Source organism: Hemitrygon akajei, chromosome 7 (assembly GCF_048418815.1).
Source record: "Hemitrygon akajei chromosome 7, sHemAka1.3, whole genome shotgun sequence".
Taxonomy (NCBI): domain Eukaryota; kingdom Metazoa; phylum Chordata; class Chondrichthyes; order Myliobatiformes; family Dasyatidae; genus Hemitrygon; species Hemitrygon akajei.
Genome location: NC_133130.1, coordinates 43,571,317 through 43,587,560, shown reverse-complemented (window position 1 = coordinate 43,587,560; position 16,244 = coordinate 43,571,317). Strand labels below are relative to the sequence as shown.

At 40.6% G+C, this 16,244-nt stretch overlaps 1 protein-coding gene across 2 annotated transcripts; it reads right to left on the bottom strand.

Annotated features, from left to right (window-relative positions):
• Positions 1 to 4,213: 4,213 nt before the first annotated feature.
• On the bottom strand, positions 4,214 to 14,117 carry kcng3 (potassium voltage-gated channel, subfamily G, member 3). 2 transcript variants are annotated; one of them, XM_073050709.1, is made up of 2 exons: positions 13,177 to 14,117; positions 4,214 to 10,735 (listed from the first exon to the last, which is right to left on the bottom strand). In XM_073050709.1, exons 1-2 carry the CDS (start codon positions 13,812 to 13,814, stop codon positions 10,090 to 10,092), a joined length of 1,284 nt encoding a protein of 427 aa, XP_072906810.1. In that variant the 5' UTR covers positions 13,815 to 14,117; the 3' UTR covers positions 4,214 to 10,089. The 2 variants fall into 2 exon arrangements, with proteins under 2 accessions (XP_072906810.1, XP_072906812.1); XM_073050711.1 differs by having other exon boundaries at positions 13,207 to 14,117.
• Positions 14,118 to 16,244: the final 2,127 nt, after the last annotated feature.

Here is a 16,244-nt window from a genome sequence, read left to right as displayed (position 1 = left end):
ATATCGTTATGATTTTGCATAAATATATTGGACATATAATAACTAAAGTAGGAGATGAATTAGGAGATGATTAGGGTCTAAATGAGATCACTGGGCACAAAGAAAAGGCTGGGAATATCAATAACTGTAGTGGTTCTGTTCCTGATGAACTTAACGTATTCTACGCAAGAATCGAACAGAAGAGGAGCATCCCGCCCCCTCCGGATGAACCGGACCTGGTGGCATCGAGATTCATCATCACCAAGGAAGACGTTAGAAAAGCCTTCCTGAAGATAAATCCAAGGAAGGCGACGGGCCCAGATGGCGTCCCAGGACCGGTTCTCCGGGCCTGTGCAAGCGAGCTAGCTGGAGTGTTTGCTGACATCTTCAGCTGCTCTCTGCTTCAGTCTAAGATCCCCTCATGTTTTAAGAAGGCAACGATAATCCCAGTACCGAAGAAAAGCAAGGTGGCATACCTGAATGACTACCAACCTGTGGCTCTGACATCAATTGCTATGAGGTGCTTCAAGCGATTGGTTATGGCACACATCAACCATAACCTACCGGTCAACCTCGACACTTTGCAATTCACCTACCGGAGCAACAGGTCAATGGCAGATGCCATTTCTCTGGCACTACATTACTCCTTAGGACACCTGGAGAATAAAGACGCATATGTAAGGCTCCTTTTCATTGACTACAGGTCTGCCTTTAATACCATCATTTCAAATAAACTGATTCGTAAGCTCCAGAACCTGGGTCTTAGCACTCAGATCTGCAGCTGGATCTTCAACTTCCTCACAGACAGGACCCAGGCTGTAAAAATAGGGGACAAGCTCTCCTCTACAATCATTCTGAGCACTGGTGCCCCACAAGGCTGTGTACTCAGCCCCCTGCTGTACTCACTGTACACCCATGATTGTGTAGCCAAGTTTCCATCGAACTCAATATATAAGTTTGCTGATGACACCACAATTGTAGGCTGTCACACAGGTGAGGAACTGCTAGAAAGTTCAGCAGTCTAATGAACAAGGGGGCAATTAAAAGAGAGAGAAGACTCTGACTTGGTTTTGATAACACTTTTAATTGTGACCTTGAGAGAGAGAGTACTGCGCCAGATGAGACACGAGCTGGGAAGTCGCCATGGTAACAGCTCAGAGCGGTTGAGCTAATGGATGGCTGGAATTTCGGATGGATTATAAAAGTTGAGGCTTTGGTCTGATAATGGCAGAGGAGACACGACGCGGGAGAATTGAGGAAGCGACTCGAGAAACCACTGGTGGAGTTTAAGACCACCACGAGGGTGAAGGCCACGGACCGATTAATTTCGACCCGTGATTACCAATGCGGGTAAGAGCTTGCCTGTGGGGGTCTGCTGGTGGTGAACCTGTGCCGTGGGTTAGTAGACCGTTCCCTAGAAGGGGTTCTGTCCATCTGTGTCTGTGTGGGGTTCACACAAAGTGACTCTAAAGACTTCGGAAGCAAGAACAACTAAAGCTGCCAACTTAAACATCAACTCAATTAACTCTCTCTCTCTCTCTCCATCAATTCAACTCGACGCAACACAAAGTGAACTGAACGGCTTAAACCTACCTAACACCATAAGACTGATATCTACCTCCGGGACTATTATCTTTGTATCCACACAAACATTTACGGAGATATATATATAAAATAGTTTATAACCTGTATCGTATTATCCGGTTTTAATGATATTAATTCGTAGTAGTAATAAATATAGTCTTAATTTACAGTAAACCAGACTCCAGGTGTGTTCCATTTCTGCTGGTCCTTTTCAACTTGTCACGGGATTCGTGACAAGGCCATATCTTGGGTAATGATGAGTCTGAGTACAGACAGGAAATTAAGAACCTGGTGGCATGGTGCAAAGACAATAACTAATCCCTCAACGTTGGTAAGACGAAGGAATTGGTTGTTGACTTCAGAAAGAGTAGCGGACCGCACGACCCCATCTACATCGGTGGTGCGCAGGTGGAACAGGTCAAAAGCTTTAAGTTCCTCGGGGTGAATATCACAAATGACCTGACTTGGTCTAACCACGCAAAGTCCACTGCCAAGAAGGCCCACCAGCGCCTTTACTTCTTGAGAAAGCTGAAGAAATTTGGCCTGTCCCTTAAACCCTCACTAATTTTTATAGGTGCACCGTAGAAAGCATTCTTCTAGGGTGCATCACAACCTGGTATGGAAGTTGTCCTGTCCAAGACTGGAAGAAGCTGCAGAAGATCGTGAACATTGCCCAGCAGATCACACGAACCAATCTTCCATCCTTGGACTCACTTTACACTGCATGCTGTCGGAGCAGTGCTGCCAGGATAATCAAGGACACGACCCACCCAGCTAACACACTTTTTGTCCCTCTTTACTCTGGGAGAAGGTTCAGGAGCTTGAAGATTCATATGGCTAGATTTGGGAACAGCTTCTTTTCAAATGTGATAAGACTGCTGAACGGATCTTGACCCGGATCTGGGCCGTACCTTCCAAATATCCGGACTTGACTTGCACTACCTTACTTCCCCTTTTCTATTTTCTAATTATGATTTATTTTAAATTTTTATTATATTTACTTTGATTTGTACTTCAGGGAGTGCAAAGTGCAGAATCAAATATCGCTGTGATGATTGTATGCTCTAGTATCAATTGTTTGGAGACAATAAAGTAAAGTAAAGAATCCAATCCTTAAAATATGGACCTGATGCCCTGGGAGTGGGCATTGTCAGAGGTGCCATCTTTATAAGGGGTATTGCGCAGAGACTTATCTCTTCTGTTATGTGGACATAAAGAAGAAGATCTCACAGATGCCATTTTGAAGTTACACCTTTTTATCTCACCAACATTAATCCTTCAATTAAATCACTAAGATTATTTGGTTGAAATATTCAATAACTGCTGTTTGTGAGTGATTTTTGAGTGTTGTGTTTCCTGCCTTACAAGTGATGACAATTGAACTCTACTTCATTGACTACAAAGGACTTTCATATTTACTGAGTCAGTGAAAAGTGCTGGAAAATTACAGACCTTTATATGTGACGCGAATTCCAAAGCGAGATCGGGTGCATTGATCAAAATGAGGAAAAAAATTATGAGATTGAGTATGAGAGGGCAGTAGATGGAAAAGATGAGGGTTAGAGGACTCGAATGGAAGGAATAGGAAGGTATTTTCTGAGGACTATTCATCCCACCATTGCTGCTCCAAATGGAGCCAATATTCTTTCTATCCAAAGGCAAAAGAAAGTAACCTGAGTAAAAGACAAAAGAGTAGAATAACAGATCATGCAAGGAACAGAAACTAGCAGGAATGAGTCTCTGATTTACTGTGCACAGTTTCACTGGTGGTCAATCAGTAATGTTAAATATCTATGCCTGGAAATTCCATAAGGTTGCTCCTGCATTCTCTCAGTGGAAAGTTTGCCTAAGTCCTGAAGAAATAGCTGTGCAATTATTCTTTTAAAGTAATGGATGAATTGGAGAGAAACTTAATGAACATACTACTTCTTTTGCATCTGCAGCTAAATCTGTCAACTGTTTCCTTCATTAATCCGAATGGCAACTGCCTACGTTACCTTCTCCAATTGCACGTTTTTCTTAATGCACAGGTGGTTTTGGCTTAATCAGTTTTGATTGTTGGAATGGTTTACATAATTAGTCACCGTTATAAATAAAGGTGTAGGACTTTATATCGAGATTTATGAAAATAAGCACAAGGTGGTTGTCCTTAAAATGTGTCCATCTGCCACAGAATGAAAGCAGTTTATTTTATATTTGAGTATTGTGATATAAATAATGATTATATCAGTGACTTTTTGACTGATATGCCTTACCAACTTACTTTCATCTTTGGCTTTGTGTTAATTGTAAAGATCATCAGAAAACTTCACCTCTAACTCTGCTCCATTTGAAGTTTACACTTGGCCCAAACTTTCTGTGGGCTGCATCTTGGAAATTTAACAAGTCCATATCTGAAAATTGTCCACTGCATCTTTTGCATTGAAGTTATTCTGGATTGGGAAGTTAATTTCTAAACTTGTAGAAAGAGATTTGCTTGATCATTGGACTTCATGACAAGGATGAATCCCATTTGGGAATCTCCACAAGCTGACTATTCAGAAAATTACTAAATCCACAGCTTTTGATAAGTACCTTGCCACATTTTTATGATGCTTGTGTTGCTCACAATGGTCCAATATTATGTTTTTTATTCAAAGAAAAGCACGGGTTTTGGCGGTATAGAAAATACATTTTACTACAAAATTACAAATAAATTGGTTTGAAGCTTGTTGTATGTACCAAATGATTTTAATATTTTAAAATATATTTTCTGCAAATGAGCTGAAAAACAGAATATTAGGGCCAAAACAAGGAATTATCTTTTACAAAAATCTGCAATTGACTTGAATATCCTCCAGGAATGTGTTGATTTGTCACTAGAATTGTAACATGCGGCAGCTGAAATGGCCTCGTTACTTCACTCCTTCTCTCCCTCCCAACAATCCACAGGAATCTGCAGTTTCGCTGATCCATCTGCATTCACTTGCAGGGGAGGGACCTGGTCCACTTAAACATTTACACCTTCCACCACAATCATTCAGAGACACAAGAGAATGCAGATGCCAAAATCTGGAGGAACTCAGTGGGTCAGGCAGAATCCATGGAGGAAAATGGATGGTTGAGATCGATTATCAGGAACTCTAGTGCAAGATCATGACCATCCCTTTGCCTTCACATTTGTTGCTTGGCCCACTGAGTTCCTCCAGCAGTATAACTTTTGCACCTCAATCATTCAGTTCAATTCCAATGAAGGCAACCATGTGGCGAATCACTGCACACCTATCTGCTGCTTGTTTAGGACTCTTGTTGCCACCAGGGATACAATTCCGTTTGTCCTTTGTGTTGCTGTTGGAATCATCCTGAAAAGAAATCAGGTTGCTGTATTTAGAACGGTTCTCTAGGTTCACATTGCAACTATTTCTGCAAGATTCAAGAACATTGGGAGATGGGTGGGTAGTCAGGCTCTGAAGCTTACTTGTGGAGATTCCTGAACACTGGTTATTGCCTTAGTCTAGAAATTGGGGGTCAACTTTGACAAAATCTAATGGAAAGTTGCAAAGGTTTGGGAAGTCCGTGTTAAAACAAAGTTTACTGCTGTCTGTGAGATAAATTCACTTTCTTTTGATTTCCCCACTGCGTTTTACTCTGGATTATACCTTGCTTTGACGATTGCAACTAGAGATGTGCTCCACGGAGATTAACATTTCTCATTTTCCTCTCAGTTTCTGAAGGACTTATCAGATTTTCTCAATTTATTTTTAGTGCAGATTTAATTAAAAGTTTTGGTGAATGCTTCACAGTGTTGCTCATCTGGATGTTATTTAAGATTATTTCTGTTCAGGGCATGCTTAACATATCATAACTGGCTGCTTGAAGTGTCCTGTTGTGGCTTTGAATCTGATCTCAGGAACTTCTCAGTTCTTCGGCTGCTCGGAGACTTGAGGAAAATTTGTTTGTGGACGTTCATCTTGTCTTCACTCCCAGTTTCACTTTCTTATACAGGAGATCATTCGGCTGGCTAAGGAGGAGTATCCAGTTGAATCTTTTCTGTAGGTTACTGCAAATCAATTCCTGTCCACACATGTTTCTATACATGATGAAAGCTTCTACTTCCTGCCACCATCCCCCAACTAAATTCAGTCCAGGCGTTTTATATACTCTCATGTGTACCCTCTCACCTGAATTGTGTGAAATATTCCCACTGTTGTTGAACAGTGATTCAGATCATCCTAACTCCTACATGCTACATTTTAATGTCTTAATGCAGGGCTCTGGGACCAAGCATTCCCAGATCCCTCTGCACTTCAACTCATCTTATGAACTCAACTGAACAAGACATGAACCTATCATCTTGTCTTGTTTGATCTCCCAGTACATTACCTCATTGAATTCCATTTTGCCCACCTGACCAGTCCACTGATACAGTAATGCCACTCACAATAGTTTTCCTCTTTGCTGTCAGTCATTTGGCCAGTTTCATAGAAATTGTAAATGTCTTAATCTACTTTCCTCCCAAAGAGCTTTAACAAAGAAAACTTGCAACTACACAGCATCCTGATTAAGCACTCTCCAAATACTTAAAACCAGTGATGATTTTTAAAATATATTCAGTTTGTAACATAAGAAATGCAGCAGTCAATTTGTGCTCAATAATTTTCCTCAGCTGATAATAACCAGTGTTTTATTTAAAGGTTCTTAAATTTGGCCAGGTCACCAGCAGAATAATTCTATTCTTCTTTGAGGTATTGTGATGGGATCTTTAATGCTTATCTGAGGAAGCAGCTGGTGTGTTTAGCTAATCCTAAACCCAATTGCTCCTTCAATACTGCTTTGGAATGTCAGGCTACATTTTGAGCTCAGATCTCTGGATTGGGAATTGGACCTACAATCTTCCAACTCAGAACATCACCAGTTGAGTTACAGCTGCCAATATTTCACATTGAACCCTGCAGAACTTGATTGAAAAGAGCCTTACAGTCATAAAAAAAATCACCTTGCCCAAAATTCTTTGCTTTCTATCACTAAGCCAACTTTGATCCCAGAATGCCATTTTCGATCGGAAGTGATAGGGTTTTATCTTACTGAAAAGTCTACCATCTGAAAGCTTGTCTATGGCTGTATTAAATGTTTTTATAACCATGCAATCATTATCGACCCTCCTTTTACTATTTAAAAATAAGATCAAGTTTTTGAATATATCCTTCCCAGGATTTATTTATCATTCTATCCTGTATGTTCTAAATAATGGTTAATACTATTGAATTACTAATAGTTTTCTCACCAACAATATAAGGCACAACAAAGAACTAGATCCCTCAGTATTTTTCAATCAATATATTTATTACGTTCAGTATTTCACGGTCTGCCTTTTTCACTACAGTGCCTGCATCATTTGCTTATTTTTTGGCCTTTCATAGACCTTGTTCTTTCCTTACTTATCTTTTGCTCTTCACATATTTATAATACATATTTTGGTTTTCTGTAATTTTGCTTAAGACTGTTTTATGTACTAATAGGTCTTTTTTCATGTTTTTGATAGCTAATCAATGACCCACAACCAGCTCTATGAAAGAGCAATGTAGCTGGTTCCACCACCTGCTCACAACCACTCTATAAAACTTGTGAATTTCTTCTTTTCAGATATTTATTCTAATGGTACAATTGAAACTGTCCTTGGTACTTCTCATGCCACTGAATCCACATCCCGACCACTTGTTGAGTAAAGAAAGCTTCACCTCTTATCACTTCTGATTCTGTTGCCTATAATTCTATTTCTTCATAGCTTTATGCATATTGAAAAAAAATCAGCACCCACAAACAGACACAGTTCTTCAGTTGTGTCCAAACCAATATTTTATAAAGGTTCATTATTTTTTTCTGTGCTTTTGTACTCTGTACCTCTATTTTTAAAACAGAATGCTATTTCCATTTTAACCACTTTCTCAACTGACCTGCCACTTTTAACCAACTTTGTTCATAAAGACCCAGACCTCGCTACTTTGTACCGATTGGAGAATCGAGCAATATATATTTTTTAAAGGTTTGGCTATTAAAATTTAATAGTTCACGTTTCACACTTTGTCCGCCACCTGTCCACCATTCGACCAGGTTGAGTATGTATCCTTGAAGAATGTTCTTTTTCTCATAGTTCACAATTCTTCCAAGTTGCATGCCATGTGCAGATTTGGAATGTACTTCCTGTCGCTCAGATCCATTCATTGATACAGTATATATTGCAGAAACTAGTGGTTGCTCTACTAACTGCTGGTAAACTCCATCATACACTTCCCTCTAGTTTGAAGAACATCTGTTCTTTGTTTCCAATTACTTAGCTAACTTTTTATCCATGCCACTAGAGCCATTTTTATTCAGTGGTCTTCAATCTTTTTTGTGGTTCTTTATCAACTACATATATTCCCCTCACCATCTCAGTTGTCAGTTGAATATAACTTCTCATTAACAAATCAACGCTGGCTGGCCCTAATTAATCCACACTTGTCCAAGTGACCGCTAATTCTATCGATGATTACTGGTTTTAGAACTTTAACCTCCACCAATGTTAAACCAAATGGTCTATAATTATTGGGTTCACTCCACCTATCTTTTTAAACAAAGTTGTATAATGTACAATTTTCCAATCATCGTGTATCACCCTTTAATCTATTGGTGTTTGGAAGACTATGACCTCTGCAACTTCTTCTCTTACTTTCACATTTAGACCAAATAACAAATTGTTTTCAAGTGTAGACAGTTTTAAGTATATTGTCTGAGGGTGTACATAGCAGGATGTACGAACTTACATAAAGGTAACTTTTGTTACACCTAATCTGGGAATTCTAGAACCATCAGGAAAAAATTAATTTCTGCCCCAGTTATTACATAAGATGCTGAGTACACAATTTTTGAATTACTTCTTAAGCATCTAGGCAACAATGGCAGACCCATCCATAATTACCCTAAAAGACATGACAATAAGACACCTTCTTGAACTGCTGCATTAGTGAAGGTGCTCCCACAGTGGTTTGGGCAAGGCATTTTAGGATTTCAATCTAATGACAATGAAGGATTGGCAATGTTTTTCCAAAACTGGATGCTGTGTGACTTGGAGGGGAGCATTCAGTTGGTGGTGTCCCCATGCACCTGAAACCCTTGTGCTTCATGACCTTGGAGGTCATTAGAAAATCAGATAAATAACTGCAGTTATTTTGTAGGTGACACATGCTGCAACTTTAGTTTGCTGGTGGTAGAGGAGGTGCTGTTGGGGGTGGGTGTTACGCAGGGTGGGGTATTTAAATTTCAGGTCACAAATGGTGTGAGAATCAAACAGGATGTTCTGTTCTGAATAGTTTCAATTTCCTGAGTGCTGTTAGGATTGGACTCTTCCATCACTCCAATCATGGGAATAATAAAAAGGCTTTGGGATGTCTTGGACATTGGTCAATTGCCACTGGATAGGTCTGTAATGACTTGTTTTTGTTGCCATAAAACACATATTGCTGGTCTAGCTCTATAAAAGTAATGAATATTTGTTTGTCGATCTCTTGGTGTACACTTACTGTATGCCAAACTCACTCTTGTGTAGATCAGAATAAGAAATATTTTCTACAACATTAAACCAGAATTTTGTTGAGGAATATAAATGAAAATTTTTATATAAAATGCCAACAGAAACAATTAAAAGGGTATTCTCAAATGGTCAAAATACAAGTTCATCCGCTCCTAAAATTTGATCGAAGTAACTAATTCTTCCAGTTCTATTCTAAGGAGGATTATCCAGCTGCACCTTACTCTTCAACTGTTCTACAGTTTACCTTTCTCTGGCACTAACTTTGAAAGCAAGGTTGCTGTTGCATCAATGTGAAGATGCCAGCAAATCAATAGTAGTCTAGTACCCTGCACCTTCCCTCAGCAACCAACTCCTCCCGGCATATTATATAGTCTAACAAGCGTGAATGGGATCAAACGTAAAACAATAAGGAGCTCTTTTTATTGAAGATTAGTTTTAGGCATACAGTATTGGATGAAAAAGCCGAACTCCAAAGGTTCTAATTTCACCAATGGTTAGTTCAAGCTTGAATTGCCACTTCTATTAGCCCACTGACTAGATCAAACAATATCTGCACCGGATGCTTAGCAAATTGAAAATGCTGCTGGATCCTGTCTTCTTGGCATTCTCTCTCCCCACTCCTTACACAGTAAGTTTTGTTGGCTGATGTGTGTTTACCGGTTGTTAAATGATCAATATGAATAATAATTCCTCAGCTTGTGGGAGGGGTTCAGTTTTATTCAGAGCCTTGGACTTATTGTGAGTGAAACTGATGTTATCACTTTTCTGGGAGTTGAAGTCCATTTTATTGTTTTGCAATGAATTTTGATCCCGAGCATTCTACCACGAATCTCCCTCTACCCCTCAACCTGGGTGGTTTGCTATAGCGCAGCCTCTGGACTCTCAGTTGAGTACAAGAGTCCACAGCACAGAAACAGGCCATTCTGCCCAACTGTGATCCATGCCAGTCTGAGTTTCTCTCACTTCATCCCTCTCCATCAGTTTAGGTACTCCAAGGATAAGCTCCGACCGCAGCGAGCCGACCTGAATTTGAGCTCATGGTAACAGTGCACGAAGCTGTGGTAGATGAAAGTGATGGGCAGTGCAAGGAGGACAATGCCACTGACAACACACATTCCTCCCAGGATCCTGCCCGGAACGGTGAACGGGTACATATCCCCGTAACCCACAGTAGTCATGGAGATGATCACCCACCAACATGAGGCGGGGATACTGGTATATGCTTCATTTTTATCCTCCAGGTCAAGCCCGCTTTCCAACAACTGGGCAAGGGCGCCAAATATGGCCATAGCGACGCAGATGAAGACAAGGAGCATGACCATCTCCCGGTAGCAGCGTTTTAGGGTCAAGCCCAGAGTCTGCAAACCGATGAAGTGCCGAGCAAGTTTGATGACCCAGAATATCCGCATCATCCTCAGGACCCTGAGCGTCACACCAGCCCGCTGTAACTGAGAGTTCTCCCCGGTGAAGAAGGACATCAGTACGGAAATGTAATACGGGGTGATCGCCATCAGGTCGATGATGTTTAAGGGCTTTCTCATAAAATCGCACTTGTTTTTCGAGACGAGGAACCTCACGATGCACTCGGCCGTGAACCAACCCATGCAGATCGCTTCGATTATCCTTTAGACAGAAAATACAGAATTGAGTAAAACAAGCAAACAGTATTAAAGCAAAATGAATGAATGTTTGGATGACATAACAAACCAATATGTCGTGAAGGGGCAGTTTCAAAGTTATCTCCTAGGCAACAGTACCCTTGTTCCATTAATGCCCCGACAACACATTGTGGATACCACTGAAAAGATTTACATTGTCCATCGGATTGTTGTCCTTAAAATATTAAAAGTGTGCGCCATTCCTTGCGGGGGATACAACTCACTGCAATAACCTTTAGCTTTTCCTCAAAGAGTTACGATCAATGACAGCTGACTTGGCAACAAAGACGTTAAAAATGTTTTTGTTTCAAATTCATCTTTTAACCCGGGGAGAAATCTCGACTGCGTGCAGTAAGGAACTGAGTGTAACTGTAATATCTGGCATGTTTTTAAAACGTTGCTAAATTTGTGATAATCCCTTTGTACGATTGGACTCCAGTACAGATTAATCATTTAATCGTTTTTCGCAGGATTCGTTTTTGCTTTACAAGAATGGCTTTTAACTTTTAGTTTTCAGTATTGTTTTGGGCTATGAGAAGTTATAAAAATGTACAAAAGAACAATAGTCTTGCTTTCATAAAGTGTCTTCGACTATCTCTGGACATCCTAAAGCGAATCATAGTTACCTTTCGAACTGGGTTTGTTGTATTCTGGCATAAAAATCCTTACGGCAAATATCTATGATTGAGCTGATGGGAAGATAAAGTTTTTGGCGAGGACTCCAAGAGAACGGCGAACGTTGCTTGGAGACCTGTTAAGTCTTCCAAAGGCTGTAAGGGAAGATTGTACGCATTCAGTGATACACGGGTATCAGGCTAGAATGTGTGCCTAAAAGCCTGTGAATGTGAAGCCACAGCTTTTTCTCTGGGGAACTATCCGTCCTACTTTACATTATCAAAGGTTATTTTATTAGCTGCTAGATTTTATTTTTGCATACCATCCCGACGAGACAAGGATAGAGATCCACGGTAAATGTATCGAATTTTTAAAGACGTTTCTTGGAGATATTTAAAAACACTGAGCTATTAATATTAGTCACTCATGGATTTTGCTTGATCTTGAAGTCATTTAAATACAAAAATAGGAAAATATATGAACGAGATGAAAGCAATAATAGTGGAGAAACTATGGCTTTAGAAAATTGCTGTTGTTCAGTTCCAAGTTTAGGTGAAGAGAAATGTTTTATATTATACAAAGGATGAGATCTATAGGGGAGTGCCATTCAATCTGGATATTCAGGAGGAGATAAAATGCCGGGGTGCTCTAATTTACTGACTTTCCAGTTGTGTATTTGTTTGGTAAGTAGCAGCATGCCATTGTTTGGCGCTCCAATAAAGGCACAAATTTACTTCGACTTAAACTTGTTCGCATTTACAGAGCTTAACAAGGGTCTGAAGTGAATGGTTGTACAGATACTTTTTGAAGAGATTTGTACTCTTGCACTAATTAAATTCACTGTTGAGATAACTGATTGTGCAAAATCTAATGGAGTTGCCACTACATGATCTATTCACACCCCATGCATATTCAATTCGGCATATTGTTTGCGGATTTTATATATGTTTGCAGGATTCGGCAGAAACATGTTGATTTTCTATCCAGTTTCCCGGTGAGCACGCAAAAGGATCTGCCTAGTTGGGAACATAGTCCGCCGATTAAGAAGTGGTCCTTTGAAATCCGACATGATTTGTTCGTGGTGGGATGCTCTGCAATATGCCAGGAATTGCTGGGATGTAACCAAGTGCCATTGAAAAAGAATAGGCAACAAAGAGGTAGACGTGCAGACATGGAAGGAGAGAAAACTGAACGTAATGCTTCTTTCACGACCCTATAAAGAGCTTATAAATTACCTACGAAGTAGAATTACAGTCGTGAAAGACTAGCAAATTTACAATGATCAAACTTCCACGAATAACATGGCGGTGGGGATAAACGTTGGGTAGGTAACCCAAGAGATCTTCCCTGTCCACCATATGGTTTATTTCATCCCAAAGGCCCCATATTCAATGGAATGCATGCCTAGATTCTGGAGATCATGTTTACGTTCTGGAGTGAAACTAGAACCTTTGACTTAGAAATCAGTGAGGCAAGTCTGCCACCTTGAGAGACAGATCTGTAGCCAACCCTATTTTCCCGATTTGAAATGAATTTGACATTCTAAATCTGCAAGACGTCAGTAGCCCGAGCTGCACACGGGGAGAGGGGCGAGGAGTTTGTGTTTTATTAAGTTTCTCTTTGTGAAGTCAAGACACTGAAAAGAGACAAAAACAAGACACAGATTTAACCATGACATAAACGTACTTTGGAAACACATTCATGGACAAGGGACGCTCACAGCCCGAGATGAGTAAGACTTACATTTATAAAGAAACTGAACACCATAAATTAAAAAGGAATTATAGATACCCTGATGGTCCCATTAAATTTTCTGTGTACCTGTGCTCCTCCACACTGTTGTTTTCGGCTGTTTTCCAGTCTGGCAGAGTGCTAGCGCACAGCACCACCATGGAAACAATAACAAATAGAACGGACACGGTGGCCAGAATCTGGGCCGCTACAGACGAGGTGGGCTCCTCAAAAGTCCTCCTCATCCTGTCCAGCCATTTCCTATCAAACTGAGATCTGTTTTTTAACTCCTTCTTCTTCTGTTTTTTTAGCTCTTCCTCTTCCTCTGAGTAGAAGGTGTAGGTGTCGGACATCCTGTCATCTAACCGCCTTTGGCAGCAATATTCGAGGTGCGAGCGGTCCAGTCCCCAGTAAATTAACTCGTTGTAAAAGGACAGTTCGCACATGTGAGGGACAAACCGGAGCTTCCCATACTTGACGTAGAGCATGATGAACCCGAAAGCCTCGGAGTGCCTGTCAAAAAAATACTCGTTCCTTTCGTGATCATAGTCGTCGCACACTTCCAGCACCTCTTTCTCCGAGGCGCAGCTGTGAAGTCTGCTCACCCTTCTGAGGGGGAAGTCCTTGATCACATCCTTCGGGAACGAATACCGGGTCCCCCCAACATTCAGGATCAAAGTGCCGCTTCCAAATTTCATCTTCCGCCAATCCCCGACGCTGAATTTACTTTCAGTCCACTAAGTGCACGGGTTTCGCTCTCACTGCCTGGAACATTTATTTGCACAGATCCTCCCTGGGTTCCCACACTGGTGATGTCAAAAAGTTATCAGGCATGGCAGTTGAAGCTTGAGACCGTCTCCCTGCGCGGGGAGCGAAAGCAGCGTTTGATCCTGGAGCCGCTGTTGGTCCGCTCTCTCTCTCTGTTCAGCCCCACTGGCGGGATGCAAACAGGACTCCAACACGAGAATGACGCGAAAGGCTTCCACTAACCACAGCGCCGCTCCAACTACAGCCTGCAATCGACTTGATCCTATGTAATATCACATCCTCAGCAATGATCTGGGCTTACACGTGATATTACACGAACATTCTGACTTCCTTATTTGGGCCACTGTGTCTTTGTGATAGTACATCCCAATATAATTGTGATAGTACAACCGAATGGGCAGAGTTGGCCTCCTACCTGTTAGGAAGGAACACGATTTTACTTTCCGAGTGATTATCAAAAACCGAATTTACGTAAACGTAAATCGCTTTAGTTTACTTGTCTTCGATGGAAATTTGTTTGGTTTTTAGATCAAATGTTATTAACTTTGGAACCACCGAGGCCTGACAAAAGTTAAATATGTACTTTTCTATACTTTTTTCTTCAGTCTCCCTTCGTGCCTCTTCAGACGCTTTGATCCTATAACATAACTCGTACGGAGCAAGCTGAACATCAGACCGACCAGAGTTCTGTAAATCTGGCCAGCAAAATCTCTGATCTGACCATGCCTGTCTCCAGTGTCGGTGATTTTGTCAGGAATTGTCGTATTCCAGAATACATGCAATTTCAATTAATAGCTGGACTTCATTGTTATACGCGCTAGTGTACGGTGATCTATAAATTCATACTTCATTTTCTGTACGTTTGGAAACAAAAGGGGGAGAAGTAGGTAAGTAATGCCCTAAAATAGTTGATTTAGAATCAAATGGGGCAAGAGGTCATAGTAAAACAAGTAATAACTCCAAATGTGCTCTTGTTAATAGATATTAAATTGATGGAAGTTGCCTTGTCGAAAGTTGTAGCAAATATTTTGTTTTGAAGGGCAGATGTGCACAAGCTATAATTCTATTATAATTTCCCAGGACAGTAAATAGTAGTTGAAGGTACAATCAGTACTGCTGCAAAGGAGCGACAGTACTTGCCTTATACCTAATTATTTCATGTTGCTTTCAGAGCAGGAAGTTAGTGAAATATTGTTTAGATAGGACTGCGTTTCCTGAGAGGTTACAAAGCAAAACTGTATTTTCAAAAGATAGCTAATGGACATTTCGTTCAAATGACGACCGCAAAATCTTTAGTTTCCTTCCCCCACCAGGTGAATTTAGAAAAAGAAGCATTTTCAGCTTTTAAATCAGCCACTAAGCTATTTAAAGTAGAACAGGAATGGTTTTTAACATTGTAATAAAAGTATTTAATAATTCAGACGGTGTATTTCCCCTAACCTCTATTATAAACGGAACCAGGACTCGTACAGATCCTCACCTCCTTAACAAATATAATCTTAGATGCGAATATCCACTTTGCCACTTTTGAATGTCATTGAACCAACAATAGAAAAGCTTTTACACAATCATAGAGTCGTAGCGCCATAGAAAAGCACTACACCGAAACTGATCCGTCCGCCCCACTTAGTCCATGCCGAAACCATTTAAGCTGCCTACTCCCCTTCCCATCGCCCTTCCATCCATGTACCTATCCAAACTTCTCCTAAACGTTGAAATCGAGCTCGCTTGCACCTCTTGCGCAGGCAGCTCGTTCCAGCTCATTCGAGTGATCATAGCGAATATTCTAAAGTGGTAAAACGAAAATACGAAGATATTGTCCATACCGGCCAATTTAACCCACACATTCTTTGAAAAATAAACTGCTTTTCAAACCACATGCCATTTCGTTTGGATAAACGTGTTTCATACAAAACCTTCGAAATTTGTAATCTCAGTTAATAGTTGGACCTCATTGTTATGAAACTCTTGGTATTTCAAAAGCGGTGTAAAATAAGCGCAATTCCTTTTTTTTTGCTCCAGAATACGTTTGCTCACCAACGATATCCAATCCTTGAACACAATCTACAAAATGTTTAATTGTATGAGCTGTGAACAAAAGTGTGAACTTGTTGGAAATTGGGCTGCACTTTGGCTTCTTTGGCAGGAGGTGTCGCTGTTAGGCTACCTTGCCTCTTCCGGATCAGCAGACTGGCTAGCTGCTGCACATCACAGAGTGCCAAATTTAAAGAGAGCATGAAGATGAGGTGAACTTTGTGGCTGCACCCACTGCAGGCAGGATCAGAATCAGAATCACATCCGTTTTACAAAACAACTGTTGAACATTATATATTGAATTATACATTAAGCGTTACCATTTT